The sequence below is a fragment of the Megalobrama amblycephala genome, linkage group LG5, assembly GCF_018812025.1.
Source record: "Megalobrama amblycephala isolate DHTTF-2021 linkage group LG5, ASM1881202v1, whole genome shotgun sequence".
In the NCBI taxonomy this organism is placed as follows: domain Eukaryota; kingdom Metazoa; phylum Chordata; class Actinopteri; order Cypriniformes; family Xenocyprididae; genus Megalobrama; species Megalobrama amblycephala.
Genome location: NC_063048.1, coordinates 26,094,982 through 26,122,430, shown reverse-complemented (window position 1 = coordinate 26,122,430; position 27,449 = coordinate 26,094,982). Strand labels below are relative to the sequence as shown.

Here is a 27,449-nt window from a genome sequence, read left to right as displayed (position 1 = left end):
ATTTGGACATCCTTCGGAAAACAGCAGACAGCTATGCTGTGCTACTCAGTTACTTGTGAAACATCACCTAAGTTGTTTTGCCAAGTATCCATGGCTAAATAATAACTGGCATACTCTTCGGAGTGTTACGTTAAACCTCTGACAAGTGAATGAACGAATGCCAAGAGAAATGGAAAACGTCTTTCCTAAGAAAGCACTTCATCATGAATATGGTAGCAGGCTACTGCCTTATTCCCTTTATTCCAGGAGCAGATGCAGTAATGCTGATAGTTCTTTTGGCAGGACAAAACTAATTGTCACATCAAGAACTGGATATAGAAATGCTTTTATGCTTTTGTTACACATGTACCTAACTGGCAAACTTCAGTTTTCTCAATATTCATGATGAGTGAGAGAAAAAGTATTTCTGTATCAGCTATCAATGCCAGATATGTTATCCATATGTTATATGAAATTTAGATGGAGAAATTAATATTTGAATGTTTCTGGAACAGAAATGCATCATCTAGCAAAGCTGTTATAAATATTAACAGGAAGTTCCTAAAGAACACAGGTGTTGATGCATGATGAGTGATAAGATCTTTTTTTGGGTCACCATACACTCAGGCTATGCTTAGTTTTGAGTGATTCTAAGGATTTGTGAGTTCTGACAGCCACATTGGAAGAAAAAAATGATGTACTGCATGAAAGTTACATTCATCCAGGTAGCAAAAAAAAAAAAAAAAAAAAAGTAGCAGAAGAGCCAGATGAGGCCTACATCCTATCCCTTACACCCCCACTCCAGTGCTAATGACCTCTAACCTTGTCTGAAAAGACTGGTGTGGGAAAAGCAGCACGCACTTGAACACAGCACAGGCCCAGATTCCAAACAGGTGGCAGTCTCTCTGCTTAGCAACATTTGTTTTGGGGCTCTTTTGATGAGGTTATATGAAATAACAACAGGAGGGAACTGTTCCCCACCAGGTAACCAGGGGCAGTATATGGTGGGAATGTAACCTACTATATTATACTGGTGTGGCCATGCACTGAGTGGAGTGAAACAGCACGGCTGGTTAACCATTTATGATCTTACAAGGTGCAAGAAGTGAAATCCACAGCCGTGTGTCATTTGTTGCCATGAAGACATCGCCCTCTTTTGACCAAAAGCTGTAAACGCTATCACAAATTCAATGCAGTATTTTAACAACTTTGTAGAACTGTAAAGGACATTTCTAAGGAATTGTGGAAAAGCACTCCAAAGTCATCTGTTTATATAAAAACTCCCCATTTGTAATAATCTTTGCACATTGCAAATGTTTTTCACTTCAATTTATGTAATGTCTTGCAGCTTTTTATTTATGTATTTCCTTAAATACAATTTTACAAAATCATTTTAGCTTAATTATATTCTTAAAACATGGTTCACCAAGACAGACATTCCAAACATTACTATATTATTTATACTTTAATTTTCTACAATTAAATTAAAGATTAAAATATAGAAATGACATACAAACTTCATAATACAGTGTTTAAAGGAACACAATAACGGACAGAAGAAAACAGTGGACAGAAAAAGTGTTTCTAATGCAGACTTTTTAGACAAAAGGTTTACGCCACGCTGGGCCATTCACTAAAAGATTTCCAATAGAAAGGAAGAGGAATATCTACATCCGTTTTTTTGTTTGAAACTCGTACGTATGGTTCTGTATATGACGGCAATGACTTCATAAACGCAAGATAGCTCTTAAACAGGCTATTGATATACGATTCTAATACCATGAGAAAATCTTTCAGATTTGAGTTGAGCTTCTCCATGGATATTTCATTGTACAGCTCTTGGACTTTACTTTTGGCAAAGTCTCTGAGCTCAGATAAACCTCTTTTAGCCTCCCGCATCCATTCACGAATCTTCTGTGTAACTTGTAAGTTCCCTGCCTCTTTGTAAATCCCATTGATACGTGAGGAAATTTCTTCCAGTTTTTCAGTCCTGAGAGAGTTCAGGAACTCTTCTGCTCTCTGGATGTAATCCCTTACTGAGTTTAACAGGTCCTGGAACACCGTCTCCAATTTGAGGTTTTCCCATCCCTCTATCGCCTGCATAATCTGATCCTTTGCTGATTTCATGGCAGACCTTAGATCTTTCAAAATGTTCTTCCCACTAATAACCTTAGTGGTACCAGGAAGAGTAAATTCTACTTTGTTGATGTAATCTGAAACGGAGTCAGCAATGGTTTCCATGAGACTAAAAAACCCTGTAGTTATTCTATCAGTCGTCTTTGAAATGGACTGCCTGATCCTATTGTACAACTCCTGCCCGGTAAGCTTCTCCTCCAGACCTGGAAGATGGAATTTTGTGTCCCTCAAAAACTTCATGGCAGCATCAAAGAGAACCCGCATGTTTGACTCATACTTCTGAAGGAGTTCATTGGCACTGCTGAAGAACCTTCTGCTCAACTCTTGAAGATCAATCTGGGGAAAGTTCTCCAGTGTTCTCCTCCACATATTTTTACCATGCTGTCTGAGCTGCTCAACTGAGGTCTGCAGAGTATCAATCAAGGACGGGATCTCCTGGTAAGCTCTGTCGATGCCATTGGAGAGTGTGTTCTTCAGTTTTAGGGCAGCACGGTTCAGGTCCATGCCAAAGTGATCAATGTGGTACTGGTTGATAAACTTGTGAAGAGCTGCTAGGATAGACGGAAGTCTTTCCTTAAGGCCATTAATCATGTCTGAGAGCCCATTGATATGATAGCCAACCTGAATGCTCAACTTTTCAGAGTTCTTCAAAGTCACCTTGAAACTCATCAGGTCTGTGTCCTTGTCAGGGGTTGACTGGATAAACAATGCAGACATTTTGTTAAAATATTTAAACAAGTTATATAAATTGTTGACAAAAGATTATCACTCTCTTACCAAATATCTGCTGAACAGTTTTGCATAAAACTGAGATGGTGACCTCCTAGTGAACTGGAACCCAATGAAGCCAGCTGCTGGTGAGGATATCGAGGATGTAATTCCATTGTTGTGCGATGCATAACGAAAGCTCATGTCAGCAAAGGTCTGGCTTGCTACATCAATGCCCAGTGTATGACGTGAAGGACTGTAGTGTAAAAAAACATTCACCGTAATATTAGTATTGCAATTTTGCAATGCATATAGCAAAACAAGGCCTATGTAAAACAGAAATTCAAGCGATTACCTAGAAACTGAAGACTCTTCACGTTTCATTCTGGAGAAACAACAAAAATCATTAGGAAATTATGACAGGAGACTTTATAAATGTGTAGGTTTGAGAAATTGATTAATTGTTCTTACCTTAGATTCTGACTGAGATCATGCTTCCAGTTTATATTTACATCACGATGAGTGAAGGTACTTTTTCCATCTAGACCCAGAGCTCCATTCTCAAAAATGATGGTGGCAATCACTAAAAAGGGAATGTGAAAATGAATAAATAATATTAGTATTAATTAATAAAATTAATTGAGAAATATTGCACAATGCTTGACAGATCAATTGCATATATCCAAAATACATATTATTTATTATTATATCTCTTCATGTTTAATTATTGGTTTGTTTACAATTATATAAATGTAATATTATGTTTGTTAATTAAAGTTATAACAAAGTGCCAGTAAATATATATGAACTTGCAAAAGTCTTTTAAACTTACCATCCAAGTCATACTCCAGGAAAACCATGGTGGACGTGCAAGTGGACTTCAATGTGCAAACAATTCCTGACTTTGTGTTTTCCATATTTCCAGTCCATGTATTGTTGTGAACTGGGGAAGACACTTTGACAGTGGCTGATAGGGAACCAAAGGTTGGAATAAACACACCAGCTGGGAGATGGAGTGATATCTCTGGGACTTCAATTTTTTGTTCAGGGATGATAATAGTTGGCAATTCAAAATGATATAGTGTTTTTGTGATGTCATCCAGACGTATTGGGTACTCGCCAATGTCGAATGCTTTGGGAAGGTTAAATGGTGAGATGGTAATTTCATACTGTGGCAAACTTACAAACAAATGAGCCATTTTGTCTTTCAAATATTTTGTTTTAGCATTTACGCTAGGGATTTCCACTTTTGGTAAACCAGGCAAAGTGATATCAAAGTTAGGTGTACTGATCTCATTGGGGATTTCCAGATTTGTCAAATCAATGACAAAGGACGGTACATGGAGAGTAGTGAAAGGTACAGTAAACTCCGGAACAGCTATGACTGGTGGTATTGAGACATAATCAGGCAGGTCAGGTTCTCTGAATCGCATATCAACCTCCCTAATCATTTGCGGAATTTCTTTAAACCAATTCGGAATGCTGACTGTTGTTTGCGGGATATTAAACGTCACGCCATTTTCAAACAATCTTGTTGGTAGCGCAAACAGTGTTCCCTCCATGCTCTTGGTGTATATCACAACAGTTGAAACATTGAGGAACTGTAATTGGTCAGTTTTGGTGACCTCACCAAATTTAAATATGTCCCATAGACTCTTATGGTAGACTGGCAATTTGATGGACTTCAGGAATGCAACATCCCCCTCAATGGATTCAGACATTTCCATGCGGATTTCAGACTCATCGTTTGATAGTGTCAGATCAGAGGAATGGATCAGTGTTGCTAGTTGTTCCTTGCCACTCCAAAGTAATTTTTGCTTGTCTGAAGTGATGGAAAGATCTGCATTCTGCACTATGCCAGCATGACCGAGGTCACTCGGCTGTGATATGTCAATATCAAAATTAGCTGTCAAAGTTGTCAATGGAACAAACTCAAGCGTCAACCTCACATTTTGCTTTCCGTTTGTTGAAAACGATGCAATACTAGCTGCATTAGTGCTTGTGTAAGTCATCGTAGCATAAATACGCCGCAGAGAGGCCTCAAGAGCAAGGTTCTTAGTGATGTCCATATTCAAGGAACCAGCCTTTTGGTGGTAGACCTTAGATGTTACATCAGTTTTCAGTGTGGAACGAAGACCATTGGCATTCACATAAATAGTTGCTTCATTGTCCAAAGATCCAGCAAGATTTGCACTTTCCATGATGGTTGTTTCTGTTTTTCCTTTCCAAGTGCTCTCCAAAGAGAAATAGGATGACAGCGCCTCAAGAGCAAAATTGTGATCAATGCTTCCAGTGCCTTCCATCTTGATTACAGGTAAATTATACATTATTTTACACGTTAGTTTAGAGTCTATATTTGGATTAGACTTAGTATTACCACGAATCACTTGATGTAGGTCCATCGTAAAAACTGGAAGCTTAATCTTTGCTAGGTTTGTTAAGGAAGCTTCCATATTCCTCTTGGTGAGGCTCACAGTGCTTTCATGACTACATTCAGCACTCATATGTACAAAGGACAGACTTGTGGCCATCTTCAGACCTCTCCTTTTATTGATGGTGGTACTACCATCAAGTTTAGCTTTTAGGACATCAAACACGGATGTTGACGAGACATCAAACTTGATGACAATGTCAGACTGATTATACAGGCCACCAATGACATTCAGAGATATTACAGGAGATTTGATTAAAAAATCATATGTCATATTTCCAAATGCAGGTATCATGATGTTATTCTGGATTTCTGGTATTGTAAATGTGGGTAGGGTCAAGTCTCGAAGCGTCTCAGGAACATACAAGACTGGTAGCTCCAAAGATGGAAGCACAAGAGTGTATGATGGCACCGAAAAACCCATAAAAGGAACTTTAAAGCTTGGTGTGCTTACCTCCTTGGGTATGAAATAACTAAATGCGGGCAATTCGGCTCGGAAGGCTGAAACCTCAATGTTTAGTATGGGTATGGTGTATCCAGGAACAGTGAAATATCTTGGTGGCTGGTTTGATGTGTCAATTTTGTACTTTTCATACTGAATTCTGGCTTTGTTGTAGGAATTGGTGAGGGCATCAAAAATGTGGTCTCGTCCAAGTTCAAAATGCAGATTCAAGATCTTGGCATTTTCATTGAAGGCTTCATAGATCGGCTCAAGGTTTAGATCAAATGTGTGCTTGTCTGGGTTTTTCTGATACAAGAGCTTGAAATCAATGTCAAATGATTGCTGAGGGGTGGTCAGAAGATCTTTCAGACCATAATCTTCCCAAAGAGAAAACTCTTTGATTTTTGGTGTTTTCATACCCAGGTATGGGATCATAATTTCTGGAATACTGAGTGGAACAGTCAAAAAGTCAAGATTGGCCTCACCATCAACAAAACCATAGATTCCAGCTTCATTTTCACTGTTATCCAAAGTAAAGTTGTGTTTGTATTTGTACTGATTGAAGCGAGCCAGACCTACCCAAAAAGCATGTTGCTTATTGGAGTTCAAGGTAAATCCAAAGTCATCTTGGAGATCAATTTTTCCAGTCAGCTTTAGGGGCAAGAGAATTTTAGAGTTACCCTTGTTTCTGCAATCAAGTGTGACCTCAAATGGTTGAGCCAAGAACTCACATGCGTTGGATATACTTCCACTCACTTTTCCAATGAGCTCAGCGTTATGTGAAATTCCTATTTCCATTCGGACATCCTCCATTTGAGCCTTTCCTTTAAGCGTCAAAACACTGCCCTTAATGAAAGGCGCCTCAGTCTCAGCCCTGGCATCAACAGTAATGTGGCTCAGGATGACAGACTCTGCATTAACTGACTGCTTCATCTTAAGGTTTCTGCTATTTGTTTCTCCTTCAAAATTGAGCTTTGCTGCACCAGCGTTGACAGTGAACTCCAAATTGCTCTTGTGTGTAATTTCATCAGAATAGTCATCAATGGACTTGATGGTCCTTGATGGACTTAATGGAGACCATTTTCCACTTCCCACTGTTCCAATGGTCACGGATATAATCCCAGATTCAAAGCGAGCCTCTGCTGTTTTGGTTATTATAGCCTGACTGGAAAAATCTATGTTGGGTATGTTCAGATTATGCGTGTAAGTTGTGTCTATATTTGCAGATATTCCATTTTTTAAAGCAATGCCTACATTGTTAATCAAATCAGCTGTGTATATATGAGTGATGACTTTAGCAGCTGTCTTGACTGTTGCTTCTGCTGAAGGACCACTTAAGAGAACAGAAGCCTCATGGTCAATTCCAAGGGCCTTGTGACTAACTTTCACAGTCTCACTAATAACCATTTTTCTCATTTTTGGAGCTTCAATTTGAAGCATTGCATCCAGAGTATAGTCAAGAAATTCAAGGCTTGACTTTCCCATTGAGTTCAGGGTAGCTTTAAACTGTGGAGATTTGGGTGTTCTGGTTGTGTTCTCGAAAGCTGCTGATGTCATCATTGTATAATAAGGAGAATCTACTTTGAATTCTCCATAAAGTTTGCCGAAAGCAGGTAGGCATGGTTCAAATGGAATTTCAGGTATTTTGACATCAGGAATTGGCAACATGGTGATCTCAAAACTATCCAGTTTCAGTTTTGGAACAGTGATCTCTGGGAATCTGATCTCTGATAGAGTGATCTCTGAAAAAGTAAAATTAGGCAAGTCGGAAAGATAAAGAGCTCGTAAGTTCCCGAAGATAGCTTCAGGGTCCACTTCTGGCATTTCTATCTGACGAACTCTGTCAATGAAGTCAATAATGCTCTGCTTGATTTTCTCAAAGTCAACTGTGATGGAAGGAAGACTGAACAAGTCCAGAATAGTGAATTCAGGTATTGTTATCATTACTGGAATTGTAATATCATGTATCCTTGCCATTTTAATCTTAAAGGCAGGAACCTCAAGAGTTGTGAATGGAAGAACAAAGGTAGGTACATCAATTTCTGCTGTCTTTAGGGCATTGAGAACTCCCTCCACAGCTTGAGTGATTTGATTGAGGAGCGCCTTATCTTCAACCATCTTCTTAATTTCATCAATGAGTTTTATGAAATGTGATGAGATGTATTCAATCATGTTGATGTAAGCACCACTTGCCCTTTCCAAGTAAAGTGAGATTTCATCTCTGATGTCCATGTCACTGATTCTCTGCCTCGCATCCTCGAGAATGTCTTGGATCTTCAGTTTTATGTCTTTATATGCAGTAGTGTCAATTACATCTATAATATTCTTGCAAACTTCAGCTATCCTTGTATTTTTCATTTTCTCCAAATAATCAATAACCGTCACCTGCATCTCTTTTATAAACTCTCTGGATGCCTCTATTTTTTGAGGGATTTCATAAACTTCATTTATCTGCTTGTTAATATAATTGACTATGTTCTTTACTTTCTCATTTACTTCATCAACAAATGTGTTGTAATCAAAAGTTCTTAATGTCTTTACAATCAAGAGAATGTACTCATTTAAATAATCTATAATCTTTTTGAAATCCATAACCTTTAACAGAGCAACAATTCTATCCAAGACCTCCATAACCTTATCCGAGATGTACTCAAACTGGATAGATTTTAAAGTATCCACTACAGCCTGCACCAGATTTTGGATTCTGTACTGCTTGACTAATATAATGGCCTGCTGCACAAAAACTTCAATTTTCTTGTCAATTTCATACCTTAATATAAGCTCTTGTGCATTTAAATAAACTCTATTGATTTTCTGTGGAATTTCATATTCATCTATCCAGTTGACAATGACATCCTTTGCAGAATCCAGCACTCTCTCGATGTCTTCATATGGGATTTGATAAGATAGTTCTTCCACATATTCATTCAAGTCAAATGAGATTATATAGTCTCTCAGACTGTCAAGTAACATCTTGATGTCAAATGTCTCAACAATCGTCCTCAGTTCACTCAGCTTTTCCTGAAGTTTGGTTTTAATTTCATATTTTGCATCCAGTTGTTTCAACCAAGCAGCACTGCTGTCCTGCAGCTTTTGTAAATCAATCTGTCTTATTATATCTTCAATACCATCAATGCCTCTGATGATTGTTTTGGTTATTTCATACTTCTCATCAAAAGATTTAAGTTCATCTCCAATCTGCGTCAAAATGTCAGAGACAGAATTGGCCCATGATCCACTCTCAATGCCATCTTTGATTTGAATCATTAGATCCCTAATTCTTGTCGCTAAATCAATAATTTTCTTTCCAGAAGCTTGCTTAATTTCCTCTGCATATGCATCAAGGTCATCTATTGATACAGTGTAGTCATGTATGAGGGAAATCAGCTGGTTCTTGACATTGTTGACTTTGTTCTCTAGGTCCATGTCCACTATGATGTCATTCACTTTTTGAGGGAGTTCATCCAACTTGTTTCTAAACCGACTTATCAAACCATTGATATCTAAACTGTTGATGTAGTTTTGGAGGGATTCGAATTTATGAAGAATTGCATTTTTCATTCTTTCAAAGGCAGCAGGGAAGCTCTCGATAAATGGAAAATAAATAATGTGACAGTCGCTGTTCTTATCATACTTGACAAACCCAGAAGCACTAAACTTTTGATTGTCTAATGGAATATCACTAGATATTGTTTCAGTGTTCAAAAGATTTGTTTGAAGCACTCCAGAGAACTGGACCCCCATCTCATTTTCTTTGTTGTAAATATTGACATCTTGGTTGTATGCATGATTGTTTAGCTTTGACTTAACCTTCCATACCACAGACTGTTCATTAGGTATCAGAAAGCTGTCAAACTTGTTTTCAATGTCTGTTTCAAGTGACTCTCCGTTTGGCAACATGTGTACAGCAGAAGCTCTGCATTCATGGGACTTAGCAATGGCCAATGGTTCAGCTTTCAAGAGGAACTTACTGTAGAGCTGACCACTGTGTTTACCATAAAACTTCACAGTGCCATCACTGTTCAAATTGGCATCGATTGTAAGGCTAAACGGCATGGCCATTGTGCGAATGTTATTTTCAAGACGTAAAGATTCACAATTTACTTGTGTCTTGCTGTTCATAACAGAAGACAGTCCAGCAAAATCCAAGTCGAAGTTGTTACTTATCTGGAAATCAAAGACTTTTGCTGTTGTATCGCATTTGATGGTGCCAGCCAGATCTGCGTAACTAAATTCACAGCTGTGTTTAACGTTATCCTCTTCCCCATACTTCCCACTGAGGCTTCCAGCTACATCCATCTTAAATGGCTCCATCTTTAGGTGACCATCACCACTGAGTCCAAAATCAAAAATCTCAAGTTCGTTATTTGCACTTATCGATGTGATAAATGGCCTCATATTAATCTTAATGTCGTGATTGTAGGACGCTCCATCACAGATGAAATTGTTCATTTTGGAGCGGAAAGCTAAGGTCCATAACGTTATAGTCAGGGTATGTGTGCACTCCGATCTCATTTTCTGTAAGGTACCCATCATAGTATTAGACAGACTCAGTCCTTGCTTATTAATACCAAAGTTCATTGTGTTTCTTGCAGTTCCATCAAAGGCATTCCCTTTAAAAACGCTGGTTAGATGCACTTCTTTGGGTGAAATTTTACCCTCCGCATTGAGCTCAACTGTGTTATCCTGTGTTGATCCTTTTGATACAAGAGACATGGAGGCTCCATCGCTATCAATTCCACCATTGAAGTTATTTTCAAAAGTCAAAGAGATTCCATCAATGGTTGTCATGCAACTGGTCGTCAAACCATTTGCTCCAAAAGTAAGTGTGCCTTTGTGTGTCCCACGTCCACCTTCAAAATTCAGCAAACCTTCTGTGTTAATTTCAAGGCCGTTACTGTTTAGGGATCCAGTTAGGAGGGAGTATGCATGATGTGTTGCATCATCTGCCTGGGATTCAACCTTCAGTATGGCTTCCTCACTTGTGACATCAAGTTCAGCTTTACAGCGGAGCGCTTTTCCAAGTGCAGTCGTGCTACCATCCGACTTCACAGACAGCTGGCCTTTCTTGTGCTTTAACTCGACCACGTGCTTCAGAGCATCATTTTGCACATTTGTTTTGGACAAAAGTGACAGCTCTCCATTGACGTAGGATCCTTTGATCACATTCTGACCTTGGATAATTGAGGAGTCAAACTTCAATGTGGACTCTCCTTTTCCTTCTCTTTTGATCATATTGTAGATGTAAGATTGGCTGAGGGTGGAATTAGCATAGAGAGAGCCTATCCTGATAAATCCATCAAAGTTTCCATCTCCAATGACTTCATCACTCGTGGAAGCTGACTGAGCTGAATAATACACAGAGGTGTCTAGACCAAGTGGACTAGATGCTTCAATCCTGTAGTTGGTCCTACCACTGATTTTATCAGCCATACTCATAGTTTCAAAGACACTCAGGCTGGCGTCAAGTAAACAATGACTGATGGATCCATTGACAATGTACTTCAGTGTATCATCGACTGTACCAGTGATCATACCCATACCTATGTGAAGAGAAAAAAAATTGCACTTAATAAATAATGAATAATAATAATTAGTTAATAATTTAATAAAATGTGATAAGTATAATAATAACAACAAAGTGCTAATGTACAGTGAAGTAAAATAAATTCAAATAAACTGAAGATGCCATTATGACAGTCATCTTTGTGGTGATTTTTGATGACTTAAATACCTTCAATTTTGTATGACAGGGGTGTCACAGGGCAGCTGGCCATCACTTTGTACTTAGCAATGTAACTAGGAACGTCAACAGTGTTGTTTCCCCCTAAGATGGAACCCTCCCAGTCATAAAAGTTGCTGTTCATCTTGACAGACACCTCTGCTACACCTAATATGGGTAAGGAGAAGTCCAAAGCGCGGGGAATTGTGAATGATGGAATCTTATAGTTGTTCTCAGGAATGTCCAGGCCAATAAGAGGAATTTGAATCTGTGGGAGTGTGAGGGTGGGAGGGATGTTTAGTTCAGCAGATGACTTTCCTCCGAGGAGAAGAGGAAGTGAAATGGAGATTCTGCCTTTGTTGAACTGGTATCTCATCAGTGCATCGCTGAACATAACAAAAACATGAAGAGTAAAAAAGTTTATGCTCAATAACAATGTATATAATATACCTGCATATAAACACTAACAGTCTAAAATGTGGACACATATCACTGTATTTTCATTATACTATATAAAATGTTAATGTAATACATTGATCTGTTGTGACAAAAGGCCCTAATAGTAGTATATACACCCTTGGGTATATATATCTCCTGTATCATCAGTTTTTTTATGTAAAAAGTAGCAAATAGTGTCACTCACGATTTAAGATATATTTTTTCGGGCAAAGATGGCAAGGTGAGCTCTGGGGTGCTTCTCTTGCTCCTCTCTACGTTCACGAATGAACTGCCTGCTGCTAATTTATCCAACCAAATATTCACTGCCTAGGGACAAAAGGACTTATTATGAAATGTTCATTTTGAACAAAGCCATTCAAATAGTCAAACTGTAAAATACAGGCAATTCAGAAAAATCTCAAGTTTGATTTGACGGACTTACCTCTAACCCTTTTGAAACAATGTGACGAAGTTTCATGTCAGTCTTGGTGACTTTCTGGTCAAGGATATCATCAATACTTGCCTGCAGCTGGCTAAGGTACTCCTCCATATTTGGAAAAAGTTTCTCAACTTCAGAGTTTAAATCTGACTTCATTTCAAGTTCAACCTTATTATTATCTGCAAAGTCACCAAGAAAATAATGAAAAACACAATGACAAATTCATTCCAGGAATGTTTGCTTCATTAGCAATGTGTGCTTCGTTACCATATCGGAGTATGGCTTTCTGCACAGATGTTGTCTCCGGCATGTTAAAGGCTGTTTCAAGCTGCAGGACGAGCCCATTGTTATTCTTTAAGGTGGCAGTGGCAGAGGTGTCCATCTGTAGTGCTGGCACTGCCAACTGAAGCTCAATCAGACCATCCCTCATAGACTCCAGCCTTCGCAGAAACATATCCAGATTAGCATCAAATGACACTGCCCATATAAGTACTGTATATGACATGTTAAAATAAAAGTCTCCATAACGCTGATGGGATTGCATTGTTCCAATATTTTTTCCCCACTACTGAGTTTTTACTAAATCATATTTAAAAAGAATAATTGTTTATACTGTACCTGGCATGCCCAACTAGGGAAATCTGTGGGATGTCTTTATTAGTTACATCAATTGTAATACCACGCATCTTTTTTCCTTTAGCACTGCTATCTGTAACTGCCAACTTGATGCCAGCTTCAAAGTCATAATCAGGGATCTGAAAGTCGGTGGTGAGGATGTTCTTATTGCGATTGTATTTCACAACTGCTGTGGCTTCAGTTGGTTCAGCACCTTAAAATAAGAGGAACTTATTTTAAGACCGATTTCACATTCTTATATACTAGACAACTCATTAATTGAAATGCAAGCAATCTTGACTGAATAAGTAAGTTATTTTCATAAATTGCAGATGAATATTACTGGACAAAATCTGTGTAGTGCAAGATCAGTGATCCGCATCTTTACTCTATTTTTAAAGGTAGAGGTGGTACATTTTTAATGCATGTACACTAAACATACCTTTGAAAGGTTTTTGAAAATAGTCTGCATTTATTTGATCAAAAATACAGTAAAAACAGTAATATTGTGACTATTAAACATATTATCTAAGGGTTAGTTCACCCAAAAATGAAAATAATGTCATTGATTAGTCACCCTCATGCCGTTCCACACCCGTAAGAAGTTGGTTAATCTTCGGAAGGCAAATTAAGATATTTTTGTTGAAATCCGATGGCTCAGTGAGGCCTCCATAGCCAGCAATGACATTTCCTCTCTCAAGATCCATGAATGTAATAAAAACATATTTAAATCAGTTCATGTGAGTACAGTGGTTCAATATTAATATTATAAAGCGACGAGAATATTTTTGGTGCGCCAAAAAAATCTAAATAACAACTTATATAGTGATGGCCGATTTCAAAACACTGCTTCAGGAAGCTTCGGAGTGTTATGAATCAGTGTGTCGAATCAGTGGTTCGGAGCGCCATAGTCATGTGATTTCAGCAGTTTGGCGGTTTGACACGCGATCCGAATCCATGATTCGACACAGAAGAATCATTGTGCTCCAAAGCTTCCTGAAGCAGTGTTTTGAAATCGGCCATCACTAAATAAGTCGTTATTTTGTTTTTTTTGGCACACCAAAAATATTCTCGTCGCTTTATAATATTAATATTGAACCACTGTACTCACATGAACTGATTTAGGTGTGTTTTTAGTACCTTTATGGATCTTGAGAGAGGAAATGTCATTGCTGGCTATGGAGGCCTCACTGAGCCATCGGATTTCAACAAAAATATCTCAATTTGCGTTCCAAAGATTAATGAAGGTCTTACGGATGTGGAACGGCATGAAGCTAAGTAATAAATGACAGAATTTTCATTTTTGGGTGAACAAATCCTTTAATATAAATATATTATTATTATTATTATTATTAATAGTAATAGTAGCTGTGGTAGTAAAATATTATAAAATATTATTCAATACAATTTAAAATAACAATTTTCTATTTTAATATATTTTATAATGTAATTTATTCTTGTGATTGCAAAGCTGAATCAGCCATTACTCCAGTCTTCAGTGTCACATGATCCTTCAGAAATAATTTTTATATGCTGATTTGGTGCTAAACATATATTTTTCTTATTATTATCAGTAGTGAAACCAGTTGTGTTGGAGGTTTTGTGGAAACTGTGATACATTTTTTCAGGATTCTTTGATGAATAGAAACTTAGAAAAGAACAGGATTTTTTTAAATAGAAATCTTTTGTAATATTATAAATGTCACTTTTGATCAATTTAATGCATTCTTGCTGAATATATGCATTAATTTCCTTCACGAAAAATCTTACTTACCGAAATCTTTTGAACGGTAGTGTATTTGTTAAAACTAACTTTTGACAAGATTTAACACAAGCATATACTGTAGATGACCTCAAAGCATAAATGTTAAATGCAAAAGTTAGAAATAAAATAAGAAAGAATGTTTGAAAACTTACTCTCAGCCTTGAGAACAATTTTCACAGAATCGACTTTATGGCGTCCCTCTTTTCCCTCCCTGAGTAATGCATAAGCAATGGTTGCCGTATACTCAGGCACTTCTCCTGTAGGATGAAGTTCCAGAGCAAGTCTGGAAAGAAATTATTTATTGCTATTATTGTTTTTAAGTGCATAGACCATAGAAGTAAATAAGTTGTTTGCATACTGTACATCCACCGTTTTCTCACCTTGTCTCTCCTGTGAGAGGATAGTACGGGGCATTATTGGTTAAACTAGCGTTTGAATAGCGCAAAATGGTGCAGTAATTCATCCCAGGAAGGATGGGATTACACTCTGTTGAGTCAGTCCTGTCCTCTACCATGGAGGGGACAATCTTAGTCTGAGTGGAGGTCACTGAAAGCAACTTGTTACTGTTGTGGAAGAGAAGACACATTTTTCTTTATGTTACATTCAAATCTTTAATCTCATTCAGTGCTATAGAAAAAAGTGACCCTTGTGAGTATGCAACAGTATAAATGCATTATAAAAAAGCATCTGACAAGAAACAACAAATGGAGGATACTGAGAGTTTAGATGGCCTACCTGATGCTGAAGAGCTGGATGTTTCCCTGTGGAGCAGGGACGGAGAGCTTGATCTGACTGTCACTTACAGTGACTTTGGCATTAACCGCACTTTCATGGTACATGTTTGTGTGTGTCTCAATCCCAGCTACCACAAATTCTGGGATATAAACACCCATTTGAGTAACAAACTCCACTCCTAAGGATGGCATGAATGAAAGCTGTTGCTGTGAACAAAACAGAAAAACATTAACAGTTTGCTACTTAATTGTGACATGACAAAATTTACACTAGTGAGAAGGATTACCATCATGCGGTCAATGGTCATGCCTCCTTTGGCTCCAGGGGCCAGAACTCCAGATAGGGAAAACTTCAGTGGAAAACCAGCACTTGTAGGTAGTATAAAGGCCTTGTCCAGGAACATATAGTGGACAAAAACCTCATTGTCTAAGCTAGATATCAGCTTTCCCATTAACTGCAATGACAAAAGAATATCACACTTAAATTAAGCTACAGTTAAATTTAGTTGATGAGAGATTTTTATGGTAATGCAATTAGTATACAATACTTTCAAACTCTATGAATAACACTTACATTCATAGACATTGACTTAAATGTTTCTGTGTATCGTTTAATGTACTGAATGATGAGATTGAGCTCATTGGTCTTCAAGTATCCCAGTTCTGTTCCCATAAACCGTAGGTAGGCCAAGCCTTTGGGGGCATCTTCAATCTGTTCAAGGCGTTTTTTGAACTCTGAGAGGTATTCTTCCATATTCCTCATAATGTCCTGAGGGACCTTAAGGGAAAAGATTTTTAAGCATTATTTTTATTTTCATTATTATCATTATACACTTAAATGATTTAAGATAGAATAGAATATTTACCTGTCTTTTCATCCTTTCACCTCTTAGTGGGGAAATCCACTTATCCAAAACCCGTTTGATGGGATGTGGAATCTTGTCATTGGCCCAGTACATAGCTTTCGAGATTGTATCAGGGAAGAAACCATTTTCACCAAAGAGAACTTCAATGGCCGGCTCAAAGCCTTCACCTTCAAGACCAATCTGAAAAAGAAGTGATCACATGCAAACATAAAAATGGAAAATATAGGCAAAAATATAGAGCCTTTTTTAAAAAAAAATGTATTTTATGATAAACTTATACAGTACCTCCAGTATTTCTGCATTGAAATTGTCAAGTGTGGTAGCTAACATGACTTCTCTGGGCATATAATTGGCAGAGTCAAAAATCATGTTGCCTTCTACCGAGCCAACCAGAGGGACTTCAATTTTGTAGCTACGTGAGAACTTTGTGAAGTCCATAGCATTAAAGCTTGCATCCCCCTGTACAGCTTTAAGAATGTAGTCCTTTGCTCTAAACATAGACAAAAATAACAACAACAAAAAATATTATGGATGAACAATATATCAGTGCCATGTCGGCCATAGACTAATCTAAAATTAGAGGTTTTTTTAAGCTATAAGTATCAGATACTTATAATGGATATCACTTATGGATACCTTTACCGTTAATCTAACGCTCACATTTAAAGTTTAGCTTTAAAATCACTTGATTTAATAACACCATTAAATGTTATTTATAATGTTATGCTGCCTAAATTCACTTATAGTATTTTAGTTTAGAGTGTTTTGTGATTAATTTATTAAGACAAATTAAAATAGAATTAGATTATAAGTTATCAGCAATAACATGAAAATAATTTTAATATTGGTGCATTCCTAAAACGATTAAAGATATGAAGACTGGGGTTGTCTTGACAACATAAAAAAGTATTTCTTTTGTTTGAGGAAAGAATTAAGAATTTGTCCTCGAGAGGTAAGATCTTCAATCTTAATACAACATGGCCAAAACTTCAAACACTTTTGAACATCCATTGTACAAGTACATTTTCTGCTTCTGCTTCCAACTAAAACATCAAGACAAATAATTTTGAACTACAAGGCCATAATAATAAACACATTTAGTATTTGAAATATTAGTGTACATACGTGCCCAGGTTTGGATCTTCTGACTCCAATATGTTGGCGATATGGGAGGAGACAAAGCTCTTAACCTGCTCATTTTGCTCACTCTTAAGTGTCCTCAGAACCTCGTTTGCAACCTCAGGGTTCCTCATGAGCATCAGATATGCTGCGATGCGTTTTTGTGCAGGTGCCACTGTGTTCTCATACTGTTGTATCAGGGCACTTCTCACCTAGTAAAAAGAAATCAAAATATCAAATGCTTTGACAGGAATTAAGATCATGCCGTTTTTCACTTTAAATTATTTTCAAGAACTAAACTTTTATTTGAGTAACCAATGCATTTAAGAACTGGAATGCGGATCGTATAAATGTAAATCTTAACAAGAGTTGATTTACATCTGAATTCATTTCCATGAGTCTGAAAGCCTGGATAGCTGCTTTTTGTACTGGCAGAGAAGCGTACGTCTGGCCCATGCAATTTAGGAGAGAAGACTTCAGAGATGGAAATCTCTCCATGTACTTTCCCATGACACCAATAACCTGTACAACAAATACTTTGGTTAATAATAAATCATTTATGTTTATCATATATTCATCAGATGGATGGATAAAGAGTCTTGTGACATATACCCTTAATGTAAGGAAAGTGCTGTCTTCGTCTCCAGAGCAATCACCTAGCATGAACTCCATAAATTCAGCTACTTCCTTCACTTCAGGTGTTGATGTTGCTTGGTCTTGAGGAAGTCTGGTGCAAAATATACATTTATCTATTAAAATTCTTTCTTGAATTCTTGACTTGTGCTAACTGAGAAGCTAACAGAGTAAACATCGCCGACACTTACTGTTTCACAGTGTTGGCAAGAGCATACATGATGGCTTTCCTAGGCTTGTTTTGGGCCATGCTCAGCATATCTCTAACCCTCTGAGGGCTGGCCTGGGGTAAGAGACTCAAAGCATAAACTATAGCATCCACCCCTCTGGCTGACTCATCAGAAGTCCTGAGGATCTGCATGATTGCACTGGTACATTCATTGGTTCCACACTGGAAGAGTGTCTGCCATGTAAGCCACTCTGATATTTTCTTCATCTCGTCAGCAGCTCCAGAAAGCGTTTCATTTTTCAAGCCACGGACTTCAGACACCAACTTGTGGAAGAGGCTGGCTCTCTGTTGACTCTTTCCTGAGCTGCTAAGCGTATTCAGCTCTCTCATTGTGGCAAGCACATCATCCTTTGACTGAAGAGGAAGTTTGTCCTCCACCTCCTCTAAAAAGAGCTTCTTCTCAAGAGTGTCTGTTCAGAAGACAAAGACAGAGGAAATTTGTTTATTTATTCGTATTATCATGCCGCTAAACCTCTCAAAATCTATCAAAAATACAAAGTAGATGGCTACTCACCATCTTTGCTGAAATATCTGCTGTTTATTTTCACTGAATCCTGTAGGGTTAGACTCTGTTTTACTTCTGAGGAGATACCATACTGCCCCCTGTAGGAGAAATTTTAACATTGATTTTCATGAACATTACATAGTTTATGCCAGGTTTGACATCAATTATGATGTCATAATTTTTTTGTGTTAAATAACTAATTACAATGCAGCAACTTTAAATAGGTCCATATTCAAATTGGTCCATATTTAAATAGGTGCATATTCAAATACATTTGAAAGTTTAGAGAGCTAAGATGTAGAGAAAGACTTTCGGCGATTAACAACTTAAATTTATTTTCATAAAGCTATAATATAAAAATAATATAATACAGCAGCACAATATAGTCATTTAAGCTGTATAGACTATAATAATGGTGCTATTTTGTAATTTTTGGAGCTTGACAGTTCAGGTCACCATTCACCCAGTGAACGTTCTCAAAACTTAGGCTAAAGTTCTGACAAGGTTCTCTCAAAGTCATGAGCAAACATTCTTCCACTAACATTAATAGAGTCATCTGGTCTTTAGTAATTTTCTTAAATGTTTTTTTTTTTTCCAGAAACATTTTAGTTGGACAGTCGTCTAATGTTTTTTAAATGTTTTTAAATCATTCAGAGAACACTCAAAAGTAACATTTCCATAATGTTTGCAAAAATTATAAATTAACGTTCCCTTAATGTTGGTACATTTGAAAAAAAGGACATTTTGAACATTCAGAGAACTTTCAATAATGTTTTTATAACTTATTGGGAACATTAGCAAAATGCTCTTACAACATACTTGTTAGCTGGGCAGTTTCATTGTATGGAAAAGAACAGTGTGAACAGCCTAGGTACATCACCTTTTGTGTTAAAAGAAATCATAACATTTGGAATGACACGAGGATGAATAAATAAAGGGATAGTTCACCCAAAAATGAAAATTTGATGTTTATCTGCTTACCCCCAGGGCATCCAAGATGTAGGTGACTTTGTTTCTTGAGTAGGTCACAAATGATGATTTTTTACTCCAACCGCTGCCGTCTGTCAGTCAAATAATGCTAGTGAATGGGAACTTCTACTATAAGAGTAAATAAAACTTGCTTAGACAAATCCAATTTAAACCCTGTGGCTTGTGACGACACACTGATGTCCAAAGACACGAAACGATCGGTTTGTGCGAGAAACCGAACAGTATTTATATCATTTTTTACCTCTAAAACACCACTATGTCCAACTGCGTTCAGCATTCGCTTAGTGAGGTCTGATTGAGCTCTGACAGCGGAAGTGATGTATAGCACTCATGCGCGAGACATCACTTCAGTTGTCAGAGCCCGTTCAGACCTCACTAAGCGAATGCTGAACGCAGTTGGACATAGTGGTGTTTTAGAGGTAAAAATTAGAAGTTCCCATTCACTCGCATTATTTGACTGACAGACGGCAGCGGTTGGAGTTAAAAATCATCATTTGTGTTCTACTGAAGAAACAAAGTCACCTACATCTTGGATGCCTGGGGGTAAGCAGATAAACATCAAATTTTCATTTTTGGGTGAATTATCCCTTTAACAACTGAATTTCCTGTTTTGAGTATACATTTCTGATCAGGTCAGATACCAGGCATCCAAAACAAAGCCTTTATGGGAAGAGAATACGCACTCATGTGAGAACGGGATGAAGAGATGCTTCTCTGTACACTGGGCTTCAGTCATGTGCTTTCTCCTGTTGTCAAACTGATAGTTGCAAGTCTGAGTACTGCTGATTAGCTTGGACATAGCACCATTCTGCAAAAGTAAATTTCAGTTAAGTTGTATGAGTAGTGACTGAGATGGATATGAAAGAATGGATATTGAAAGAAGTCATTTGTGTCCTACCAGGCCAGGCAAGAGGGACAGGGGGCTGGTTGGGAGACTGTGAGGTGAGAAATGGCTGCAGTCTGACAGATCTCTGACTACAGTGACATCTGTGTCAATGTCCTTCCGTGAGTTGACTGTGACACGAGTCTTGCATATGCCATGGATTGTACTCTTAAAAATATAAGAACATAGAAGAAGTTAGGGAAAATCTGTATTAAATCTATAGAGGTGTACAGTGGGATTCAACATCTGATTTAAAATGTGCATTTTTTTCATTTAAACCTGGAGATAAAAGAAGTGTATTTTACATATGACAGAAATACAATGAATGGAAAATGAACGGTGTCGACTGCATTTGTGTGTCTACTCTACATTTTTGTTTTAATCTCACCATTTTTTCATTGTGTTCTTCCGCTGGCACGAGAAGAGCAGAGATGATTCCTCTTTTGATGTTCAAAATGTTATCTGGCTCATCCTTCTCTGGATAAATGGAAACACTGGTTACCTGCTCGACCACAAAATTCAGAGGGTTCCTGAAAAGGGATATTAAAAATCACTATTCAGTGAAATAGGATACTGTATTATCAGTACTGAAGGAACTGGGGGTATGTCCTCTATTTAAGGGGAGGAATATCCCATATATTAAAGGCTTTTCCACATACTTCTCCATAGCAAGCTGGAAGGCCTCAGCTCCAGCAGCCTGTCTATAAACAGGTTGACCCTGTGCGTCGATGATTGACACCTCGCTCAGGATGCATTCTTTTGTGTGTAGGACAAAACTGCACATCTGTGGGACTTCAATTTCAACCTGATGGTGGACAAGGAATATACATACAGTACACATGGTATTCTCATATATAATAATCATATCATCTCATAATATATATACACACACATAGCCATTTAAATTGTAATGATAATTCACAATATTACTGTTTTTAATAATGTAAATGCAGCCTTTGAGAAAAAAAAAACATCTTACCAACGCCAGTTGAATGCTTATATAAAAAAGAGGTTAAGCCATTTTAAGGATTTTTTTGTACCTGACAGGAGATCTTTGGCCCATTCTTGAGGTTAGCTGTACCCGTCACCCCATTTTTGCTCTCGGCTGTATACTGATAAACATATTTTCTGAGGTTCTTGAACCTTGCAGACACTTCAAAAGAAAAAAAGCATTTAATAATTGTCATTATTACTGACAATAATTGTCACTGTATAATAATAATTTTATCACTGACAATAATGACAATTAAATAACAAATTTGTTGTTGCAATTATTTCACAATTGCCACAATTGCCTGGCAGTATTTCAGAGTCAGTTCTAAGCAATCAGATGATCTAAAGACCTTTGGACCATTTGTTGACAGAGTGGCACCTCTCTGATTCAATATTTTTGACACAGACACATGTACCATGTACCAGAGTTCAGTGCTGCTATCTTCAGCAGCCGATAGTAACATGGTAGGCCAGACTAAAGATAGAGTATGTCACAACCAACTAACCTAAGGTTAGTTAGAAGATAATCAACATGTTTTTTATTGGTTTCTTACATGGGCATATGGATGGTTGTCCTTCTCCACCGTCTTCCTCAGCTACCTCAGCTTCTACAGAGACAGAGAAACAGTAGTAGCTCTATAAGTAAATCAATTTTATGTTTAGCAAAATGCAGCAAATCTCAGTAAATGATAACTACACAGTTCTAAGAAAGGAGGACAAAAAACATAAAACTTAAATGTAAAAACAGTGAACAATCTCTAGACTTTAATTTCAAGCACGGCAATCTTAACATTTCTATAATTTGTTTTCATAATAAACACTAGAAACTTTCATAAGACAAGGCATTTGAGTAACAGAAAAAGATAATAATACAAATAAGAATAACAATAGGATGAAAAATAAGAAAAATAGGTGAATTGGCCAAATAGGAGTAATAGTAAAAAGGGAAGATGTGGATAGCACAAAAAGAGAGTGCAAATGTATAGTACAAACTTAAAAAAAAAAAAAAAGATATAAATAATCTTACCTGCAAATAAATGTGCACTGAGGAAGAGTAATAGACACAATTTAGTGTCCATCTTTATGGCCACTAAAAAACTCTTTCCCTCTGTTTTTTTCACTAACTTCTCTTAAATATTCCCACCCAGCCGCGTGCTTTATAGCATGCCCCCCACCCCCTAAGCCTCCAACTGAAACCTCCTCCAATCAAAAGACCACAAAATGACAACTCTGACTTGTCAAAGTTCATGAACATATTCTATTTGAGAACACAGGGAGAACACAAGAAAAACATGATTAATATGTGAATAAATATGTTAATAAATGCAGGGCACCTATTTTTGTCTAATAAAAACACAAACATATATACATTTCTTTTTTTTTTCATTTTCATTTCAATTTCAAGCATATTTAGGCCTACATATGTCTCATTTTGCAAGTGTATAAGTGCAATTACATACTTGCGAAATGAAACTTGATTAAAATGAAAATTTTACAGGTTTCAGTAGCTGATGTTTCAATTTTTAATTTTCTGACTGTACTGTATTTACCCACTGTCCTATTTTAAATGGTAGTATGTCGTAACGCCGAATTCACAAATCTAATCAATATGTTAAATAAGGCACAATGTATAGGAGTCCAAGCTGATATGTTAACACGTAAAGTCACTTTCAAAGTTACAACATAAGAGGGTTGCATAATATTCACAATCATCTTCTTGACAGTGAAGACGAAAATTGTCCTTTTTGTAAGCTACAAAACAAAAATTGTATTTTTCAAGCTAAAAAAACCCCTAATCAAATAGCAACTTTTTTTTTGTCACAATGCACAATGTAAATAATTTAATATATATTTGTATTTGCATGTAGAGTAAACCAGTAGTTGGCATGAAAATATGTCTTGTGGTCAAAGTCTGTTTTAGTCTAAAGCTGATGTTTGCAATAAAACAAAACTAAATAAATGTATAAAATACATTTATCAGTTTATATAGACAATTAACATTGTGACTTCACATATATTTATTCATAATGCAACAAAATGTTAAGATTTTCATGCCAAAACCTAAAATGAAATAACCTAACCACATACTTGGCCTGGCAGACTAAAATATTGTAGGCCTATATTCTTTTAAGGTAAGATATGGAGCATATTTTCTTTTCTCAAACTGGCATATGGCCTACCTGTAAACTTCATAAATCAATGGGTGATCGCAATGTCCAAAGGGGTGTAATCTTCTTTCTTTCTTTCTTCAAAGGCTATATTCATGGCGAAAATAAAGTATAATTAAATCAAAGGAAGATTAAAAAAGATGTTTCAAATTTATTTCCTCTAAAAATCTTAAAACCATGCTTGGGCTCACTTGATTAAAAACCTTTTCAAAACTATCAACAGAGTAAAAACGGTTTCTCACAGGGGTAAATGTAATACAGTCTAAAAGGATATGTTTAATGGACAATGGATTTTAAAGGGGTGTAATGTTTGAGTGCATGATAGGTTTATAAAAAGAAAAGGCTTTTTTTTATTATTATTGTTTGACAAATTCAAACAATCCACCACTTTCTCTCACACATAGCCTATACCAAATCTCAAGCTGAACTTTAAAGGGATAGTTCACCCAAAAATGAAAATGATGTCATCATTTATTCACCCTCAAGTTATTCCAAACCTGTATGAGTTTCTTTCTTCTGCTGAACACAAAGGAAGATATTTGGAAGAAAGTTTGTAATCAGGCTGCTTTGGGGCACCACTGACTTCCATAGTAGGAAAAAATACTATGGAAGTCAATGGTGCCTCAGAACTGTTCAGTTTCCCCTAATCTTCAAAATATCTTCCTTTATGTTCATCAGAAGAAAGAAATGTATACAGATTTGGAATAGCTTGAGGGTGAGTAAATAATGACAGAATTTTTATTTTTGGGTGAACTTTCCCTTTAAGTCCTGTTTAGTTTAAAATGTTGTGATTATATTTCAAGTTGCAGAAGACTCTACGGTAGTGTAGGCTATAACACTTACTGAATACCAACTTCAAAATGAAAAGTGATACTCAAACCCGTCTAAATGACACATTACATCAGGTTCGCTGAACAGCGCATGCGCTAAACTACTCCGGTCGAAGTTCCGTGAACTTCGCACCTGCTTACACGTTCAGCTGATTCCGATGGACAGTGTATTTTTGATGTGAAGAAAATGCCTCGAAAACGTGTCAAGTTAAAGCGGAAATCAAAACAAAGAAAGGAGGACAAATCTAAAATTATTCCTATAAACGACGCTCAATCAGCCAAGGAAGGAATCAAGGCTCAGGACGAGCCGCGTATGCTGGACTCAGCGAAGTGCGTGAGCAAGAAAGAAAAGTCCGCCAAACAAGTGCACATCGCTTTTCTACCGGAGAAATACCAACCGCTGGTTGAGGAGGATGTTGTTGACCAACCACAAGATGACAATATCAAGAAAAAACAAGACAAATATAAACGTTTAAGAAAAGTACGTGGTTAACTATTATAGTGTCTTATCATGATTGTTTACACATGACGGTAAATAGGCTATAGCCTATAATAACAAATTAATGACATAATCACAGAAACATTATTTCATTTGTTTGAAGAATCAAAAGCATGCTATTGTATGAAAAATAATAGCCTATTTGTGATAGGCCTGCTATATTTGTCTTTCACAAGGTTAGCCTACTCATAGTAAGCAATCTACAAACTAAACTTAAGGAAAATGCTAAAATACGTAGGCTAAAACATGTAAGCAGACATTTCTTATTTTAACTGGTCTTCTCAACATCTGTTGTTTTTATTTAACAACAGTTCTTCAGTGTGGTTAATTAATTTAACCTATTGACAATATAGTTTCTCTTAATAAAAAGTTTGAAAACAAGCTGCTTTATAATCACTAAAATAGAATAGGCCTAGGGGGGATTTTGAATACTGTATTGTTTTATTCATCTTTGTTCATCCACCTTTTTTGCAGAATGTGGGAAAAGCTCTTCGTTACAGTTGGAAGTGTTTAGTGGTGGGACTGCAGAATTTGAGCACAGCCTATTCTATGCCACTGGGTGTCGCTACCACAATAGTGCCAGACATCCAAAGAGCAAGATCTCACGTCTAACACATGACTCGAGATCAGGCGGTAGCACACTGATCAATGTTGGACCCCCATTTTTACTGCAGCCACTTCCATATCAGTGATATGTAACTGATCTAATTGCAAAATTTGTATTATTGTTTATATGCCACTGTTATCAAAAGAGAATGGCAATGAAGAGACATGGTAGTGACTACATTTTTGAGATAATTTGCCTTTGACAAGAAAACACTAAGTAGGCCTATGCTGTGATTGACTACAGTTATTTACACATAATTACACATATTTGTCTGATAATGCACAACTGAGTAAAACATTTAACTTTACAGGCTTAGGCCAAACATGTTTACCAAACAGATAAGTTCTTGAACTTGATATTTAATATGATGGATAAAGTAAGTATAGAATAATGGTATTGTGGATGTTATGCCAGTGGAGTGCCTTTATTTAGTGCTCTCATTGAGAAGACAAACTGAGAAAGGAAACAGATGTGGACTGAATAGTGATGCTGAACAGGTGGAACACAGTATGTTAAGTTTGTTATCAGAAGTTGTATTGTTTCTCAAGATTTAATTATTATTCTTATTTCTGGATGTTGCAAATACATTGTATAGGCATAAATGTGATTCAGCTGCACTTTACTATTCTACACTTTGTTGTAATGTGAAGAAATAGTTTTTTAAACAGGATTTAGAATTTGAATTGAACAAAAATATTGTTATTAAATTAATGTGTATTTACAATTTTGTACAAATGAATTGCATAAGAATAAACTGGACTTGAAATGCTTGCTAATATTGCTAAAACTGCTTCAAGCCTGAAATTAACTTCCACTTGTTTACCAATAGGTGCCAGCATTGTCTAGGACAACAGAAATAGATAGATAGATAGATAGATAGATAGATAGATAGATAGAATATTATCTATGTACACTATAAAAAGGTTCTATAGCCTATGGGTCGTAACCACCATAGACACTGAAGGGGATGATAATTAGAAATTGCCAAATTGTCAATTTTCGAGATATTAGACATAGGCCTATGAATAAGAGGGAATGTGTATATTTTAATATAAAATATTATTTGCAAATAGTTTAAATTGATTGCTTCAGTTCACAACTACAGTTAGACCTAGAACTAGGCTATTGGTTCTTAAAGGATTAGTCCACTTTTAAATACACTTTTCCTGATAAATTTACTCACCCCCATGTCATCCAAGATGTTCATGTCTTTCTTTCGTCAGTCGAAAAGAAATTAAGGTTTTTGAGGAAAACATTCCAGGATTATTCTCCTTATAGTGGATTTCAATGGCTACCAACAGATTGAAGGTCAAAATTACAGTTTCAGTGCAGCTTCAAGGGCTTTAAACGATACCAGATGAGTAATAAGGGTCTTATCTAGCGAATAGATCGGTCATTTTCGAAAAAAATACAACCGTTTATGCTTTATAAACAAAATACCGCCTTGAACGTACTTTCCGCATTCTTCATAACGCTTAAGCTGAATGTCCTACGCCTTCCCTATTCAAGTTACGGAAAAAAACGAAACTGGCGCCGCGTTCGTTCCATAAGTAGAATAGGGAAGGCGTAGAACATTCAGCGTAAGCGTTATGAAGAATGCGAAGCGGAAAGTACGTTCAAGGCGATATTTTGTTTATAAAGCATAAACGGTTGTATTTTTTTCGAAAATGACCGATCGATTCGTTAGATAAGACCCTTATTACTCATCTGGTATCGTT

General features: G+C 36.8%; 2 protein-coding genes across 2 annotated transcripts; one reads left to right on the top strand and one right to left on the bottom strand.

Annotated features, from left to right (window-relative positions):
• Window positions 1-1,314: 1,314 nt before the first annotated feature.
• On the bottom strand, window positions 1,315-22,753 carry apoba (apolipoprotein Ba). The gene is made up of 29 exons (XM_048191534.1): window positions 22,655-22,753; window positions 22,182-22,235; window positions 21,675-21,787; window positions 21,294-21,439; window positions 21,023-21,164; window positions 20,650-20,802; window positions 20,435-20,559; window positions 18,771-18,859; window positions 18,219-18,666; window positions 18,007-18,121; window positions 17,773-17,916; window positions 17,401-17,606; window positions 16,561-16,765; window positions 16,276-16,455; window positions 15,984-16,187; window positions 15,697-15,864; window positions 15,411-15,616; window positions 15,056-15,238; window positions 14,828-14,958; window positions 12,914-13,124; window positions 12,563-12,735; window positions 12,299-12,474; window positions 12,062-12,183; window positions 11,431-11,804; window positions 3,656-11,239; window positions 3,295-3,406; window positions 3,179-3,208; window positions 2,893-3,079; window positions 1,315-2,811 (listed from the first exon to the last, which is right to left on the bottom strand). The coding sequence occupies exons 1-29, from the start codon at window positions 22,704-22,706 to the stop codon at window positions 1,591-1,593; spliced, it is 13,254 nt and encodes a 4,417-aa protein (XP_048047491.1). The 5' UTR covers window positions 22,707-22,753; the 3' UTR covers window positions 1,315-1,590.
• Window positions 22,754-24,728: 1,975 nt separating this feature from the next.
• Window positions 24,729-26,518, top strand: lg5h1orf115 (linkage group 5 C1orf115 homolog). Its single transcript, XM_048191533.1, has 2 exons — window positions 24,729-25,106; window positions 25,599-26,518. Exons 1-2 carry the CDS (start codon window positions 24,813-24,815, stop codon window positions 25,734-25,736), a joined length of 432 nt encoding a protein of 143 aa, XP_048047490.1. The 5' UTR covers window positions 24,729-24,812; the 3' UTR covers window positions 25,737-26,518.
• Window positions 26,519-27,449: the final 931 nt, after the last annotated feature.

Bases quoted from the DNA above. Each gene is read 5' to 3' on its own strand.
- apoba (XM_048191534.1), bottom strand. From the start codon at position 22,706: ATGGACACTAAATTGTGTCTATTACTCTTCCTCAGTGCACATTTATTT. The intron at 21,788-22,181 runs GTAAGAAACCAA...TTTCTTTTGAAG, and splicing joins ACAACCATCCATATGCCCAT to TGTCTGCAAGGTTCAAGAAC. The intron at 3,407-3,655 runs GTAAGTTTAAAA...TTCCCTTTTTAG, and splicing joins CCTGGAGTATGACTTGGATG to TGATTGCCACCATCATTTTT.
- lg5h1orf115 (XM_048191533.1), top strand. From the start codon at position 24,813: ATGCCTCGAAAACGTGTCAAGTTAAAGCGGAAATCAAAACAAAGAAAG. The intron at 25,107-25,598 runs GTACGTGGTTAA...CCTTTTTTGCAG, and splicing joins AATATAAACGTTTAAGAAAA to AATGTGGGAAAAGCTCTTCG.